Source organism: Arvicanthis niloticus, chromosome 9 (genome assembly GCF_011762505.2).
Source record: "Arvicanthis niloticus isolate mArvNil1 chromosome 9, mArvNil1.pat.X, whole genome shotgun sequence".
Classification (NCBI taxonomy): Eukaryota; Metazoa; Chordata; class Mammalia; order Rodentia; family Muridae; genus Arvicanthis; species Arvicanthis niloticus.
The window spans coordinates 26,524,146-26,542,829 of NC_047666.1; the positions used below are offsets into that span (position 1 = coordinate 26,524,146).

Sequence of the window (18,684 nt, forward strand, 5' to 3'; positions counted from 1 at the left end):
TGCTGATTTCTGTAGCTTAAACCTCATTGACTTGGATTTATTTAGAGGAAACTTAGTTTTTATGAAATGTCAAGCCAAAAAGAAAGTCTCTCTGATTGATAGAAGCCTGAAGGTCTATGTCAGAAGTGTTAAACATTTTTATCATAATTAGAAAATATGTGATAGATATAGATTCTGACCAGAGAGCTAATGGTGGCATTTTGGTGTCTGCTGTATCTGTGGACATTATGGAACATCTCTTTTCTTCTTTGGGTTGAGTCATGTGAGCATGCACAAAACACCAAAACACACCACTTATTTATTTGAAAATTTATTTATTGCAATATCCTAGTAGCTAATTTTCCCCAAAGTAAATTAATTTTTACTTTGTGGGAGAGATGGCTGTCTACTGGTAGGAGGCTAGCATGGTAGGCAGAACTTCTTGGGCAAACATGTTGGTTTGGAACCAGCAGCATCTCTGCAGTGTGCTGCCTCTACTGTGGTGTGCATGGAATGAGCTGTGGGAGGTGGTGGCGCAGTTATGTTTAGAAATCAACATCTAGGACTTTAAATATGAGATGTTGCTTCTCTGGGTTTCTTTGTTTTCCTTTTTCTCCTTCGCTTGCTCTGCACATCTAACCTAACCCTGTTTTGTACTGAATCCTGTCTTTCCGCTTCCAGGTGGGCACTCTAGGAACAGCAGTGGGAGCTCTGAGTCCAGTCTTCCCAACCTAGCCAGGTCTTTGCTGCTGGTGGATCAGCTCATAGACCTGTAGCCGTGAGCCAGGAGCAGACACAGTTCTGTAACCTTCATGCCGTAATACACATTTTCATTACGGAGTTATGAAAAAAAAGATTTTTTTTTAAATCTGCAAATAAGGGGCCCTCAAGCTCCCTTCTCCTACCCCTTGCCTTCTCCTATAGAAATGATAAGGAAAGAAAAATCTCTGACCCTCCAGATCCATTCCTTGGCTGGCTCCTCTCGTTAGTTTGCTGTGTTTTCTCATTCCCCATCTTCAATAGCATTATCTTAACTCAAGCGCTAACTGCCCTGAGCTTCACCTCTGCTGGAATCCACTCACAGAAGCTTGACTGTCACTGAGCCTGTGATGGACACTTTTTGTCTCATTCTTGCTAGGAATGGCCTCCATGTCAGTCCTGTAGCCTGTCTCCCAGATGCTGATGAATGTGTGTCCATTCTTGCTTTTTATCCTGATGCAGTATCGTGAGGACATGGCAGCTATGGCTGGTCTTACCCCCAGGCAGAAGTCTGGAGACAGGTGTGCAGTTTAAACAGGGCAAAACCCAATAAGATGTGTTTGTGAAGAGAAATTGGGCTCAGCTCTAGCCAGCCAACTTTGACCTTGTTTGATAATAGACTGAGCCAAGGGATCTTCCACCCCATGCAACCTTCTCGGCGTTTGTCTAGCTATCTGGCTTCCATTGAATCGTGGTTTCTCAAATCTGGAGGTGTGACTGCAAGTGTTTGAGATCCTTGAATAAATGCATATGTGATATAAATACCAAGCATTGCCATCCTTCCATGTTACCTGGCCCACTCTGGGATCTCAGAATTAGACCAAAATAAGACAGTGGTGGGAACATGATACCTTTTACTAGAAGACTTTTCATGGGGGGTGGAGGGGAAGGGAAGGAATTGTAGCAGAAACAGATGTATTTTTCTTGTGATTTTTTTATTTTGAATCAAATATTGTAAATTGTGTATAAATGAAGATGCTGAATAGTTCTGTTTTCACTTGGCATTTCAAGTCTGACATAAGTGTCTGTACAGGGTTTTGATCTCTTTCCCACGTATGACCATATAGCAGTCCTAGAGTGTAACACACAGAATTATTTTGAGTAGAGTTTATGTCTTGCTCAAAGCTTTCAGCAGGCCTCTGCTGTCTCTGTATACCCGGGCATGTTGTTTATTTTCAGATCATCAGAAATAACACATCAGTGTTCTGGGCACAGTTTGGCTGGCTGCTTATCTTCTCTCTGGTGTTAAGTTGACGCTGAAGCTGATGGAATATGTGCAGTTGGCTTTCCTTGGCTTCCTAGATTTCAAAGACCAAACGAAGAGTAGTTCTTCACTAACCTTAGACTGTTGTTCATAGAGCTAAATCAAGGCCCTGCACTTGCCCTGCAACATGCCTCCTGGTCACCCACCCTCTGTGTACTTACATCAAGGTGTGTGGAGAGCACTTTTGTAAAAATCACCCTTTAGGAGAGGAGCAGGCACAGAGAGCTCCCTTCTCCAGTGCCGTCCTCGAGGGTTGGAAGGGAGTCCATCAGATCTGTACAAATAAAACCCCAGATCCCACCGTTTGTTCTCCACCACGATGCTGTTTTTTTCTTGCTCATATTGCACTTTAAGTGGTGGGGAACCATCAGCAGCGCAAGCCTGCAAACACTGCCCTCTGGAGGGCCACCGTTGTCTCCAGCAGTGTGACAGCAGGAAGAGTGGACACTCAGTCTTCCTTCTAACTTTAAATACTTCCTGTGTCAGCTGAACCTAGATGAGCTGAGAGGAAAGGCCTCTGATAGAAGAGATGGTTTCCACAAGTGAGCAAGACGGTGTACAGCAAGGATGGAGATGTCACGAAGAGCTCTCCATACATGGGCTGAGGGAAGCAGGACTTGCTTAACCCTTTGTGGACAGGAAATGGTTGTGTCCTTTTTCCTGGACATAGAAAGAATGTATAAACTAATGAAGGAAATGTTTATTTTTAAATAAGGATAATGTTTTAGGTCTGTGTTTTATAATTTGTTTTTTTTTCTCATACAAACGTTAGCAATGTAATGAAATGTCTACTTTCCCAGTTTAATTGCAGCTATGAAGAGTGCAGTCTAAATTATAGGTTAAGTGTCTCTAAACCATTCTTCCGTGTGTCAAGCGTAATTATATTGAGATATATTGTATAGTCATTTGGCTCAATAAGGCTTAATAGGGACACTAATGAAAATTCACAGACTATCATCAAGGAAGATGGTTAAAGCCTGGGGGAGACAGAGAGAGACTTGGGCTGGTTCTTCAGGAATAAGCCTTAGGCAGGCAGAGCTGATTTTCTGTTGAGGAATACATTCCAGTGATTTGGTGAGCGAAAACTTCCTTAGATCAGTATCAGCCTAAGTTGAAGAAGTGCCCTGAGAAGAGCATGGTGTGTGGTAACTGGAGATGCATGGGACAATACTGAACTGTAAGAGGCACTGCACGCCTGTTCACTGGCTCATTTACTTTGTCTCACTGGTGTGCACTGAGCTGGTGAAGGCAGGATGGTGAGAGAGGGGGGCCAGGGCAGCTCAGGCTTCTGGAACCTTATCCAGACCCTGGCTTATGACCTTGAACATTTTACTCCTCAGAGCTGCTGTTGGCTGTTTACACAGAATTAATATGGGTAGTTGCTCTGTGAGACAGCAAAAGCATCGCATCTTTGTGCTGCTGTGTTTAGAAGGACTATGAAGGGTCATACAATCCAGATGTCCTTCAGGTAGCTTCTATGCTCTTGCCATTCCTACAGCTTTCTTCAGCATTTATCACAGAATTAGAATGAGCAGTTATTAACCTTATTGCTACTTGCTAGTTACCTAATAAGAGCCCACATCATCAAAAGCCTGGAGATAGATTTTCCTTCTGTAATATTAAGTACACACAACCTTACCTACTGCGGTAAAACAGAATTCAGAGATTTCTATTATTTTAATCTGTATAATCAGGGATTTGTTGTTAAAATATGGGCAAATACAATGTGCACATTTTTTTTATTTAATCTTCTCTCTGATGAGTGGAAGTAATTACTGTACCAGAAAATATCACAAATTGGTATTTTCCCCCTAAAAAACCAAACTTAATTCCCAAGGTTTCTAAAAATATGGTTCTCAGAGGAGATATTTTTAAATGGTCACCTCTAAGTAGTAGTATAATTATTACAATGATTTCTGAAGTAGACAGAGCAGAAATGTTTCATGTGGTTGAGTGTTCCCTCCAGACTTCACTTGGGAAGTGAATGGTGACTCTAGGCAGGCCAGTGGCATTTGAGTTATTTAAACTCTTGTTCTTAGACATAACATCACCAGATAAGGTAGCAAGGACATGGCTGCATTTTCCCAGCCTCGCTCACAGCGTATTCTTTCTTATCTGTTTTCCCCACACCTCTGCCTTTGAGCTTTAGAGTATTTAAAGATAACCCCCCCCCCCAGAGGTTGTCACTTACTCACATTTCATGTTGGACTTGGCTCTTCCTGATCAGATCAGAATTCTAGAACTTGAATTATTGATCATTGAAGATTCAATATTTTTGTGGTTTGCAATTCTCATTTTCTGTGCTCCCCCTGATGAGTGTTTGTTTTGATTCAAACCAACATAGCCTTCCCCCAGGTGATTAGTCCTGTCTTCAGCAGTGATGTGGGAATGAGGAGTCCTTTGAGATGGGGCTGGGGGTCCATGCTCAGCTGAACAAAGAAATGCTGTAGACACCTTGGGCCAAGCCAAAGTCCCTGTGACAAGGCTTCTCTGGCATCTAACAGTCTTTACCTTCCTGCTCTGTAAGATGACCCACAGTCTGTTGCCACTGACATGGAGTCTAGGGAATGATAGCATCCCGAAGAATACTTCAGCAAATGAGAGGCTGCTGACATAAGGGTTACAGTGAGTTGTTGAGTGAGACACTTCAGATACTGCAAGCTGATTCATAGGCCTCTCTAGAGACTCACTTTACCAGTGCACAATGAGACCTTTCCTTTCCACGATGACAATGTTCCCCAAGTTGGAAGTATTTGTCTTTTGTGAACTGAATGAGTCCCAGTTGGCCTCCATTTCAGTCTTTAACAAGATCTCCTATGTAGTTTCCCCTGCGTTTCCTTTCTCTAAGAGGGAAGATTGAGGCCTGTTGGCTGCCTGGGTAATGCTAACTTATGCAGAGTTCCCAAAGGTTGCTAGGAGGGAAGTCCTTCGTTGCTTCTCGCTTTGATGCAGTGTCTCGAATTCACTATCTGTGGGTATTCTCCTCTGCCCTGTTGTACATGCCTTTATCACATGGATGGATTCTTACCTTAGGTCTTTAACTTGTCTTCCCCAGGGAAGCTAAGCAAAGTGATGTAATGAAGCTATCTTGTGCAGTAAAATGTGAAAAATGAATACTGCTTTGCAAGTATTGTATAAAATAAGTCTGTAAACAAATTTCTTATGTAAACATACAGAGGAATAAAGCTTTTATCTGTTCAAACAAGTGCATGATGTTTAGATGTGTAAATAGTTTAAGGTAGCTGTCCTATCCCTACAAAAGGACTTGAGCACATTATTCAGTGGCTGCAAATACCAGTGTGAGCAGCTGTGCAAGATGTCCTGAGGTTTAGAGAGTTATGACCACCCTGGGGAATGAAGCCCATCATGGTCAAGAGAGACCTACCAACACACGCTGCCGGGACCATACTTAGGTAACAAAATGGCACCAATTAGCAGCTGCTCTCCTCTAACTTAGTCTTTAATACACTCTGGCCAATCGAGTTAAACGCTAGGATAACAAGACGTATTTGTGCCCGGGGAGAAGTAGCTCTCTTTAACTGTTCCTGGCATCCGGCTGTGGACTTTTGCACAGTTGCCTAGCATAAGGGAGGACCAAGTGCTGGGATTACGATGAACACCAAAGGTTGGAAGAATCTCAAGCTGCTCAGCTGAGGCCACACATCTCTTAGGGGCATTTTGCTTCTGAATCTTGATACCCAAGCCATCACTTCAGACTTTGACAGGACTTTGTTGTTGATGTTCCCTGACAGGTTCCCTGTCACCATTGTTTCAGTTCGAGTGTAGAGACAAAGCTCTAACACACACTACAGAGTAGCCAGCCTGAGATTTAAATCCCAGGTTTGGGGCCAGCCAGATAACCCATTGGGTAAAAGCGCCTGTGCCAAGCTGATGACTCAAGTTAGAGCCCGTGGGGCGGAGGTAGGGAACCATCCTGTGAGCGCTGCTTGAACACTGTAGCACACGCTTGTGCGTGCACACAGTAATACATTTTTGTTTAATTTAGATTTTGCTTCTTTAGAGCACTCTAATGACTTCAGTGTCAATCAGACAGCATTCCTGGGGTCAGTCATGCCCAGGAGTGCCACACTGGTCTCTGGGAGAGTGCAAAGAGTGGTGAAGATGTGTGAACTCGTGCTGAAACCACACAGGAACTAAGTGGGGTTATTTCTAGAAGTTTTGAAAACGAAAGGAAAAAAGACTCAGCTTGAGGGAGTTACAAGAGAATGCCTCATGGTGAACAAAAGTCTTCCACCCTTTGAGGCCAGGTCCTTGGCTAGGAGAACAGGTGAGAATTTTCATTGTGTGTTGTTTTTGTTCTTTGGTTACAAGGTATCTGCTGTGACTATCATTTGTAACCAAAAGAACTTGATCATGGCAGAGGGGAAGTTGGGTGAATCTTTCCCCTCTAGAAGTCAGGCTTCTTCAGAGGTAGTCTGCCATTGGCTCAAGGCCGTTCCCATTGCAAAGGGTATTCACCCTAAAAATACCTGCAAGAGCACATTCACCAAAAAGGTGAACAACAGTAAAATCTTTAGCTGTCAGTAGGATTCTATATGCCTCTCTCCTGAACTCTGTTGTTTGCCATGTCACCACTGCCAGAATTCTCTGGAGACATAGACATCTGGGTTCCCCATATAGTATTTCTTGGGCCTTCATCATGCTAGGCCTGGTGACTCTGCCTTGGTCACAGTACACCTACAAGAAAGGTTGAGAGACAGGCTTTTCAAGAAGCCCCATTAGAGACATGTTTTCCAGTCAGTGAGATTGAGGAAATCGCTATGAAACTTCTTTTGAATAACGAGAGGCTGGTTTCCCCTTCAGACTTGATGCTATGGGGTTTTATGACTCCACAAATTAATTAATATTTATTTATTTATTTATTTATTTATAGCCACATTCTCACTATATAGTCTGGAACTTGCTGTGTAAATCAGGCTAGCCTTGAACTCACAGATACCAATCTGCCTTGATGTTCCAAGTGCTGAATTAAAGGAATGAGTCATCATACACCCAGTTGATTTTGAACTTTTCAAAGCTGTTGGTATTTTAAAGTATCTTACTATTTATTCACTTCAAAAGCCAAAGAAGGTGCCCTGAGTTGGTGGGTTTTCTCCCATGTTCTTGACTCAGAACCTTTTTGCTACTTGACAGAGAGTTTGCATGGGCTGGGCATGTGTTTCCTGTCCCATGATGGATGAGGGAGTTTTCCCTCACTGCTGCATAGGCCTCTGAATTGCATTGACAGCATCAGGCCCTGGGTCTCCAGGTCGATAGCTGCCTTTTGCAGTCTGTTTATAATTTGGCTTGAATGAATCCAATTTCAGTTCCCCCAAGTCACTGACTGCAGTGGACACTGTCATTTGATGATCAGTCCATACAGTGCCAGGGTCAGCCAGTCACGGGCTTGACCCATCCTTCTGTCTCTCTGTGCTAAACGACACTTTGCTCTACTGCATAGCCAGCTTAGAAGCACCAGCATTCAGGTAGTTTGGAAAGGAGAGGAAGTGCAACTGAGGCTGACGTGTAAGAGGGAGTGGCCTATGGACTCTTAGGAGCCTCTTAACATTTCTTGGTGAGTTTTATTTTGAAAGTTAGTAGTGCTACCTATCTTCCCTCCCACCCCCCGACCCCCGTCTTTTAGTTTCCTCAGAATTTGTCACTTGAGTATTTCTGAGATGAATCTAACCTCAGTTTTCTTGCTTGCTAAATTAGAATTGCATCCATATACACTGTGAGGGAATAGGAAGTCTATTTCCTACTGGTTTCTGTATCAACACTTCACTGCACTCAGCAGAGTTACAACAGCAAGGAAAAGTTCCTTCTCTTCAAAACCACATCTTTCAAATGTTACTCAGAAAGCCACATTGTACCATATAGAATTCAACTTAACATTTGAATTTCAAAATAAAAATGGGAGAGGGAACCTGAAATTTATTTATTGCCAACTGATTAAAATGAAGCGCTGCTTTTGCAAAGTTACAGGATTTTAAAAAACAGTACTTTTGTATAGTGTCTTTTAGTAAACTGTTTGTTGCCGCCCCTCCCACCCCCCTGTTCTTGACAGTGTAAATCCCCAATGAGTAACCAGTTTTCCTATAAACCCGGCTCTGTAGCCCTATCCTCTGCTCTGTGTCCTTAGTTCAAGCAAGAATGTTAGTAGCCAGCAATGTATAGCAGAAATTCCTCTCTGGCTAGGTATTCATTGGGGGTGGAGGTGGGTCGTGGGAGAGGGCCCAGATGGGGAGGGAATAGCCAATAGCTAATACCCTTGTGGGTTGGGCCATTCTGGTGGTATTTCTTTTTTGAGCCCATAAAGAAATATATTTTGTTCCCACCCCCACCCCAACCACCCTTTATCTGGATTCTTCTTGCTTAGTTACATATGCCTTTTTCCTACCCTCCTGCTAACATGTGCCCAATGACATACTCCTAACCTGCTAATATTTCTTGGAAGGTAAGCTCTGTTGCATTCTGATAATTGTCTATTTGATTTTAAAAGCCAGTACACCCAGAGGCACCTCTACCTACATAAGAACTTGCACTAGTATCTGGAGTTTGCTAGTAGTTCTGCTTAAAGAATTCAGTGGTGGGCTCATTAAAGAGAACTTTGTTAACCTGGGACACTAAAAACAAAACTGTAGGGCAACTCCAGCCAAAGTTGATGTCATCTAGTATGACTCAGAAAGTATCCTCAGTATTTGCATCGGACATCACTTGCTCTGTGAGTACCATTTGCGGTATGTCATCAAGTACGCGTGCACTTACTGACAGCCGAACTCTGCTTGTCAGGGAGTCTGTCCCTCTGCACGTGGAGCACATGTCAGATGCCGAGTTAAACTCCTGCCCAGGCAGTGGTTCTCCATAGCCCAGGTCTGTCTGGTATGTGTGTAGAAGAGCAATGGGCTGCTTTCATTTGTCTCTGAGCCAGGTAGAGCAGGCATCTGTGCCTGCAAGTAGGAGTTGCCTCGTTGCCCTGAGTGTCGTGTGCCTAACATCGTCACCTTTCCTGCCCATCGTGTCTCTCATGATCCAAAGTGTGAGGTGGTGCTTGCTCTTCAGTCTGTGTGCATTTACCTTGCTTGACTTTTTTATTTTTCTGTTTTTCCATTGTCAACATCCATCTTTTGGTTCCACGATGTGTCTGCTCAGTTGAACATTAAATGTTCCAAAAAGCTCTGAACCAGCATCCAAATTAATTCTAAATTTTATGCTTTTCTAGGTCTCCAGAGAGAGCCCAGTCCTTGTCCTGTAATTACTGTAGAGCACTTTAAAGAATCCGTGGGCACCAAAGGCCTCCCCCTTTATCCAGATCCCTGCAGAGCTCCTGGCACAAAGACTCAGAACACCTTAGAGTCTGATTCTCTGGCCCGAGAGGGACCTTCCAGCAACAGCTCCTTCCATAGCAGTGAGGAGGAGGGCACTGACCTGGAGGGGGACATGTTGGACTGCAGTGGGTCTCGGCCTCTCCTTCTGGAGTCTGAAGAGGAGGATGAGAGCTGCAGGCCTCTCCAGGAGAAGCTGGGAGAAGCCACCCTGTTCTCTGAATCTGGAGTGTCCACTGAGCCAGAAGAAAGGGGACAAGGCGGGAAAAAGAGCCAGTTCGTGCCAATCAACCAGCAAGCCTCAGATGATCTCGGGGAGCCTGATGTCTTTGCTACAGCCCCCTTCAGGAGCTCTCTGGTTCCAGCAGACGATATAGACATTTTCTCCAAAGCCCCTTTTGTTTCCAAGGGCAGTGTAGCTCCTTCCCAGACAGAGGAAGCGGATGTGTTCTCCAGAGCTCCTTTTACCAAGAAGAGGAGCATGGATGAGTTCCTGGCTGTGCAGGGCTCCTCACAGGATTTGCCGATGCAGGCCAACCTCAGTCAGCCCATCGAAGGGCTCCTGCTTGCAGGCCGAGATAGAGCCCTGTACACCCCTGCACATGCGCAGTATCCTGTGACAGGCTTTGCATCACAGGCTGGTCTCCCCTCCCACTCTGTCCAGGTGGCAGACCATTTTGACAGCAACTCTCCCAGGGGCTCTCCCATGAACTCTGGGAGCCATTCTAATGACAGAAACAGAGGACTGCAGCCCCAGAAAGAAGCCTTCTCAGGGCCAGCGGCCGGCAAGCCATTCCGCCCCCAGGCGTTATCCAAATATTCTAGACACTATAGCCCAGAGGATGAGCCAAGTCCAGAAGCCCAGCCCATTGCTGCCTACAAGATTGTTTCACAAAGTAATAAGCAGTTGCTAGCTGGCTCTGTGTCGGTCGCGCCCCTGTCCTCCAGGACTGCAGAGCTGGCCACTGCCGATCCTTTTGCTTTAGCTCCCTTTCCTTCGAAAGCAGGCAAACAGAAACCCTAGGAGCAGAGACTAGCCTGAGGCCTGCCTCCACACACCCCACCAGCACCTACCACACCACTCCTGGCTGGCCTTTCAGGGAGCAGACCCCATCCACTGTGACCTTGCAGTCCTCTGCCTCAGAGCAGAATCACTTCAAGGCAACTAGCCAAGTTGCTGCGAGACCCAGCAGAAGCTCCTTAAGTTACACTTACAGCTTTTGTTTATATTCATTCCCAGGCTTGTAGGCATTTGTGTCACCTTCATAGAGGCCTTCCACCGCACTCAGAATTCTGATTTTTTTTTTTTCTGCCCAGAAACCCTTTTAATCCAGGAATAGTTTATCCCCAGTTAATGGGGGCTGTACCACGGCTTTGAATTCCTACAGCTCCTGTAGGAGTCATTTGCATTGAGAAATTAAGATTGATCACTTCAGGACTTAACAATACTCTTGGAACAGAGAGATTTCTAGAAAGAAGGGCAATACAAACCTACTACACATCTGGAGAAGTTAATCTTCTGGCTACTCATCATTCATTCCTATGGAGTCAGCAGCTCGAAAAATACTCTGGGATCTGTCACTGAGTCTGAAGGAGCCAAGCTGGCCCTGTGCACACGTGTCTGGGTGCATGCTGTAGGTCAGATTCCTTGCCGTGGAAAGGAGTACACAGCTAGGAGAAGCACCCCGCCTCCTACGATCTGCTTTTTAGACTACTGTGGACGCTTGAGTGCTCATACGTATAAGAACCCTTTGTCCTCTGAGTGAGACCACCATGCCTACCTCCGTTATCAAATCACTCGATTTCCCGCAGTTGCCTGTTAACCTGACTTGAACCTTGGCTTTATTTAGATTTTTCTTCTCATGGTAGAATTGAAGTTGTTGGACAATATGGGGCAATCCTGCTGGAACTGAGGTGTCAGAGTGAATTTTTTAAATTCCATTTATCTGGTTTTGAAAAATCAATTTCCTAAAACTGGACATGGTAGGTACCTCATGACTGTAATCCTAGCACTTGGGAAGCTGAGGCAGGAGGATTGCCACAAGTTAGAGACAAACCTGAGCTTAATACTGAATTCCAGGTCACCATGTCTCAACACCCTCTCCTCTCAGCCAAAAAAGTCATCGGTCCTGTGTTTTGCTGGCAACAGGGGAAGAGAATCTTCAGAGGCCCCGCCACTGGGAATTCTGCCTGGGTACCATTGTTGGGAAATTCATTAATCAGGAGCCCTAGCCACAAGCTAAATTTGCCTGGGTTTTCCCCAAGCCTTTCCCATATACCTCTACTGCTTCGTAAGTGAGTACAGACCTGAGACCTAGAAGTAAACTGAGAATGGAAAAGAGCTGGTCAGTTGTCCTTGCAAATCTTTAAATGATCTGTTCCTTTCAGGTGTTAAAGTAGAGCAGACAGGTGACTAGCTGCGTGTTCAGAAGTACGTTTTTCTATGTCTGGACAGCTCTGACTCATTTCTAGTGTTTTTCATGCCCTTCATCTTTACTGCCTTAAAATAAGCCCTGACTCCATGGGGGTGTTCCACTGAGGAAGAGTCGGCACCAAGCCCAGATGCACACCCACTGCTTCTCACAGACACTTCCTCCGCCTGCCGGGGAGTGTGGAGAGCTATGTACCAAACTAGATGAGGGATGTAAAAATTGCTAGAAGCTAGGCATGGTAGCATACCACTGCAAGCAGGGTACACAGGTGGTACAGGAAGGAGTTCCAGGGCAGCCTAGACTACATAGCACACTGTCCCAAAAGAGAAAAGAAGAATTACTGAAAATCCATCCAGGACTGCAGCCTGAATGCCAGGCTGCACTGGCAACCAATTAGTTGTGATAGCCTTTAAATTTGAAAGTCGGGGTTTGGGTGCACAATTTAGCAGAAGAATGCATGCTTAGCATGCACAGTGCCCTGGGGTCTGTGGTCAGCACACAAAAATAATACAGTAAAATCTAGACAGCTTGACGGGAACATAAGAATGCCTACTTTTTGTGGTGCCAGGCACCTTTAATCCCAGAATTTGTGAGGCAAGGACAGGTGGATCTCTGAGTTTAAGGCCAGCCTGTCCACATAACAAGTTCCAGGCCATCCAGTGAGTGAAACCCTGTCTTTAGAGAGGGTATTTTTTTCACTACTTTTCTTCTTAGCATTCTCCACCTGTTTAAATAACAGACGGTGTGTTGGGGCCATAGCAGTGCCAGCTGAGGACTCATCCACCAGAAACCTGCCTTTCACTTCAGTAAAGGCTAAATGTTGTCTCTAGGAATTTGCTTTCTCACAGTTATTATTTTTGAATTTCCTGTATAATAGTGGATACAAATTGTCTTTCTATTAGATAAGTAGTTGGACTAATACACATGGAACTCTACAACCAAACTTCTCATGCTTGTCGTCAGGCGAAGTCCGCCAAGGCACAGGCAGAACCGATGGAGATGTTCGGAGAGCCCCTGTGTGATGTCACAGCTCCTCCCAGGGTGCAGCACATACCTGTAGTCCCAGCTGCTTAGGAGGCGGGGACAGGAGAACAGCTTGAGCCCAGGATCTCATGGCCAGCCTTGGCAACACAGAAGGACCATCTCTTGATGAGGAACTTCAGAATGGAAGGTCAATATCACCTCGGTGACAGGCTGCAAACTTCTTCCTTTGATTACTGGATTGCTCCGTCTAATCAGCCATTTCAACTTACAAGGTCCAAATTAGAATAAAATCATGGATTCTTTATCTTACATAGTTTAATCATTTGTGAAGTGTGGGCTTAGGACCTCTTTTTATTCTTGCTGGAGATCTACTGAGTGGAAAGTCTATCTACCATCTTTGAATAGAGAATGAATGTGACCACATGTGGACTGTTTTTTTTCTTACATAGTGATTCGAGAAGGAAATCTGACACATGATAAACAACAGATGAATTCTGAAGGAGGTGCTGGAAAGAATCTGGATTACAGGGACAGAGTGTAATTTAAAGATCAGGTGTCCTTGTGGGATGCCATCCTGAGTGGAAATCCAGAGATGTTTGTTTTATAGGGAATTATGAGTGCTTAAAATCTGTGAACAGTAGCGCGTTCCCAGTGACCATACTGTAACACTTACTACAAGGAAGAGGAAAACATTGTCAACAAAGCACTGCACTTTGTTTGTTTTAGTTTCTGCTGTGTGTTCGTCGCTTTGTGTATTTCATAGGAAACACCAGAGACTTTGCTCTTTTGACTCAGTAGACAGAAATGAGCGTTATCCTTAGGCAATGCCTTATGCTGTATTGTGTACTAATGAACTCCTAAATGGCATGCTAGGCTGGGAGCACACCTCAGAGACAGAGCTGGGCACAGCTGAGGGCCTAGGTTTAGCCCTGTTAACTGACTAGTGAGCACTGCTGACAGAGTTAACTTATGTGTGGCCGATTTCTTAGATTACACCAAATCCATGGTTAGAGTCTAAACAAATGAAGTGAATTAATGAAGTGAACTTCTGTGGCGTGCAGAGGCGGAAGGCAGCTTAGTAAGATCTCACTGTCAAACCTTAAAGCGGCTTGGTTTATAGTTAGGTAGTAAAGTGTTCACCTAGCATGTGCAACCACTGGGTTTCTTTAACTCCAGTCCCGGGAGACAGCACAAGATGCTTCTGCCATGTGATGGTGAGCGCCCTCACCAGAGAAAGTGGACAGAAGTTGGTGCTGAAAGCAGATTTCAGCTCATTCAGCCTGTTTTGTCCTGGCTTACTTGTGGAGTTGAAGACCTATGTACTGGCAGATGCCCCAGTGTGTGTGTGTGTGTGTGTGTGTGTGTGTGTGTGTGTGTGTAACAATCTTCTTCTCACTAACCCATGGTATGTCTCAGTTTTTTTTGGCAACTGGGTTCTTCTAAATGGTCAAGAAAATACTGCTTTAGCAGCCTGTTGTATAGTCATGTGTTGGAGTCTATGCTTGTCAGTGTTTTGAGCTAGTCTTCACTGGTGCGTGAAGTATTAGAGTGATCTGATGATAAGAAATAATGTATTTTTATTTTGTAAATGAGAATAATCAAAGCATGTATCAAATTGTGTGATATGTACGCATTACTTTAAATAGGAAACTTAAAGTGGAAAACCAGGGACCAGGAGATGCAGTGCCCTCACTAGCAGTAAGTGGGCAACTTCCAGTGGAGTCCATTTGAGTCCCTCAGAAATAGAGATATTGCCTTCTGTGGTGTCTTTGGCATTCAAATTTTAGAACACATCCCAGTCAACTCCAAAATGGCTGCTAGTCACAGCATTTCTGTCAGCATCAAGGTTATTTGATGGGCGGCAGTTTGCAGGAGCACAGCGGTAAAGGCAAGAGCACCTTGACTTCTCATGGCCACCCTGCTCCCCAGCCCACCAGTGCTTACCTAAAAGAGTAACACTGGGATTATAAGTAGAATCATGTCATTTTGAGTTTTTAGTTTTGAACCATAGCCTTTGTTTTAACTACCAGAACACTTGAAAACTTAGTAAAAACAAAAACAAACAAAAAAAAACTTCATTAAAGAAAAGGTTTCAAAATATTTAAAATAAAAAGTAGTGTCCACTTGTAGGTGGTTTCCGCTCTGTCCCTGAAGATCTCCGTGCTCCTTCTCCCCATTGCTGCTCTCCCTTAATTGTTTCCCCAGCATTCTCCTGTTCTCACCAATCAGTGGGTGCTCAACGGTCATACTCACTCATGGCTGTTTCCCTTGCTACTGCTGTAAAAGGTCTGCTTAGGACTCAGGCCTCAGGCCAGCCTTGACAATCTAACAGTGAAATGGAATAAAGGACAGAGAGGGTTGGCAGGACTCAGCCTTCCTCTGGAGATGGAGAGGAGCTCTTTCCCCGGTCCTACATGGCTCTAGAATGAGCACATATGTGAGAAGGCCTTAAAGTAGCAAAACTAGCCAAGTGCTGGCCATGAGGACACATACCTGTAATGGGGCAAGAGATTCGCTCTGAATTCAAGGCCTGCCTGGACTGCATAACAAGACCTTGTCTCAACACACACACATGCACACGGACATACGTGCACGTGCATCCTAAATATTAACTACATGTGGCTTAGGCCAAAGTCTCTGTAAGTTGTAATTTTATAGGTTTTGTCAGGTGTATTTCAGCAGCCTCTGGCTTCAGCAAGTGCGCCATAGTTCTGACTTGATAGTGAACGGTGAACATGGCCTGTACTACCTTGTAGTAGAACCATGTGTGTGTGTTTGTGTGTGTGTGTATGTATGTGTGTGTGTACACATACATACAGATACACATCAGAGGGATCAGATTCCTTTTGTCAAGGAATTCCAGAATGGATTTTTAAACACCAGTCAAGGACAGATCAAGGTTGGCTGGTACCACATGCTTAGACTGTGTGAGGTGAGGACCCTTGTCCAGTCTCCACACCTTCACTTTGAGACAGTAAAATCTTTTCCTTCAGAAATGGTGACCCTGCTTTGTTCTGCAAATCTACCAAAGATTCTTGTGAAGGGTTTCTCAGCACAGACATGCGTCCTCCTGCTTCCTTCTTGGTGTTAACTCCAGCCCTTCCAGTTAGCCATCTAAAGAGGGCTAAGAAAGGACCACAGGTGGCTGGCACAGCAGCTCGGTTCCCTTTGCCAAAACCTCCCAAGTTAGAAATGGAGTTGTTTGCATCTGTGGTGAGGGAATTGACCAGCCATTGCTTCAGACTCCTTCTCAAGTAAGCACCTTCTTGTGGGTGGCACTGGGAGGACAGTGGTGACCTGCACCACAGAGCCTGCAAGACATTATTTTGAGTGGAACATTTGATGTCATTTTTTTAGGGAACAGAAACCAAATAACAGAGGCCAAGGACCATTCGTATTTCAAGGAGGGAAGATGAGCGCCCTCTGTTGGCAGTATTTGGAGTTGATAGAGTGAGGAGCTCTAAGCAGCCTGAAATTCTTAACATGCAAACAATCTTGAGGGGAAACCAGAAGGTCATTCCTAGCAGTCATTGTAATACCTCTCATTGCAGGCTGTTGGATTTGCGTTGTTCACTCTGTGTGATTTATCTTATGTATCTGTTAGTTTTTATGGATAGTTGTTTGGGTTGTAAACTCCTATACTCTTTATTAAAATGAACCTAATTAAGAGACTAAGTTGTGTGCTTTTTCCTAAGTGGGATCTTCTGGGGATGAAAGGATCCCCAGGCACCTGTCTGTCACCAGCACAGAGCCTGTGACAGGTTCTAATCCTCCAGAAACCAGTGTTGACACTGAGAGGCCCACAAGAACCTAGGACATTTTAAACCCCCTGTCATGAGGGAGAACTTGTCTACGTAGTTCCGAATTTGAAGCAGTCAGAGTGGTATTTGAACTTGAACTTGACTTAGCAGGATTTCAGGAGAACTGGCAATGTGCTGTGTTCATAGAGAGGGTATTGGCAGACCCAGGGCCCCACAGAGTTCTGGTGTAATACCAAAGTGGCCCCCATTTTCCAAGTTTACTTCCCATCCAAATATAAACCTCTTCCTGGTTCCATGTTTTGTTTTTAATTTTGTATTTTTTTTTTGGACACAGGGTTTCACTATGTACATGAGGCTGGCCCCAAACTCACAAGAGATCTGTCTACTTCTGCCTAGGATTAAAGCCATGTGCCACCTACCACAACAACTGGCTACTTCTATGATTTAACCGTTCTTAAGTGTAACCTGGAGGTGGGGATGTACGTCTTGATCTCAGCCCTTGGGAAGGCAGAGACAGACAGATCTCTGAGTTCCAGGCCAGCTTGATCTACAGAAAGAGTTCCAGAACAGCCAGGGCTATACATAGAGAAACCTTGTTTGAAAGAAAAATTAAAAAAACACACACACACACCAACACCACCAAAAATTTTAAGTGTTCTGTGTTTCAAGGTTGCAGCCCTGGACAAAACTGCTTTCTTTCTTACCTGAGACTCTGCAGGTGCTCTGGGTGAAAGATTCCCCCACCCCCACCCCAACCCCACCCCCAGGGTTTTCTAGGAAGAACAGGATTCCCAGTGGGAGGAGCCAGGGAAACCACTACCAGACGGCTGAGACTTGTCTCTCTAGATTCTTGTCTTTCCTTTTGTTTTTCCTTGAGTTCACCTTAGATTCAAGTTGTATAATCTGGGCTGTAATTGCTGTGGGCATACAGATTGTGCACTGTGTAAAGATTACCCTTGTATTATTCAAATGCTGATTTCTGTGCTCCCATATCTAGTTACAAAACACTGCTCCCCAATTATTCCTGATTAGTCAGTAAAGAAGCCAATTACCCAATGACTGAACAGGAAAAAAAATAGGTCTGGACTTCCTCCAAGCCAGGGGTTGGCCCTGGCAAGAGAGTCCTGGAGATAACCATGAGAAACCACCTGGAGCCCAGAGAGCCAGATCAGTACTGAAACGCAACTATCACTGGGATTTTGACTGGGAGGTAGCTAGATTAGCTCAGAGGATTAAAATAGAGTAATACTGCTCAGTTGTTGTGCCTTAAAGCTTGTTAAATAAATGTAATAGTCCAGTCTTGATTATTTGGGAACACTGCAATGAATACTTACTAAAAATCTCCACTAACAAGTTTGCAGGTAGCATGTGGAAGGAGAAAACGTGGCTCCTTGAGGTGTTTTCACTAAGCTTAGCCCAGAGGCAGTCCACAGTCTCTTCAGCACACAGCATCTCTAGCAACCCTCTCCAGAAGTCAGAGCTGCTGGAACCAACACTTCTACCAGACAGAAGTATCACATTCCATGTCTCATCTTGTTTGGAGACAGGCTTTTGTATCCTAAGGACATTTTTCACTCAAGAGAAATGAGATTATCTGAGGAAAATGTTCACAATTTTCTTATAAAGTAAGCAAAATTTAAGTAGAAGCTATCAGCTTTTATTTGGTTTATAGTGAATGTTAATAGAAATAACTTAATACTAAAATAGCCCAAACTATACATAAGAAATTGATGGAAAAGTGGAATCTTGACAAAATTTAAATACAAATATTGACTTGGGATTTTTTTTGTCTTTTTTCCCCCTTCCCTTCTCCCTCTTGCTCCGGGCTCTGCTCACTCTGGGCCCTGCTGGCTCTGGCCCAAAGTACACTGTAGCTGTCTTCAGACACCCATATGAGGGCATCAGATCTCATTATAGATGGTTGTGAGCCACCATATGGTTGCTGGGATTTGAACTCACGACCTCTTGAAGAGCAGTCGGCACTCTTAACTGCTGAGCCATCTCACCAACACAACTTAGGATATTTGAATTTATTAAGTATAGGGGGTGTATACCAGGCATGGTAGCACATGCCTTAATCCCAGCACTTAAGAAGCAGAGGCAGGTGGATCTCTAAGTTTGAGGCTAGCCTGGTCTACAAGACAGCTAAGGCCACACAGAGAAACTTTCTCAAAAAATCC

General features: G+C 44.4%; 1 protein-coding gene across 20 annotated transcripts in view; it reads left to right on the forward strand.

The window, feature by feature from the left end:
- Nucleotides 1-16,414, forward strand: part of Aak1 (AP2 associated kinase 1) — a 145,608-nt gene extending 129,194 nt beyond the window's left edge. For 16 of the 20 annotated variants that reach the window (XM_076940051.1, XM_034512155.2, XM_076940058.1 and 13 more), the window contains one exon: nt 9,225-16,414. In XM_076940051.1, the coding sequence (XP_076796166.1) occupies nt 9,225-10,351 (1,127 nt within the window). In that variant the 3' untranslated portion in view covers nt 10,352-16,414. Of the gene's footprint in view, nt 1-660; nt 5,208-9,224 lie in introns of those variants that run through there. The other 4 variants (XM_034512161.2, XM_034512162.2, XM_076940064.1 and 1 more) reach the window with 2 other exon arrangements.
- Nucleotides 16,415-18,684: the final 2,270 nt, after the last annotated feature.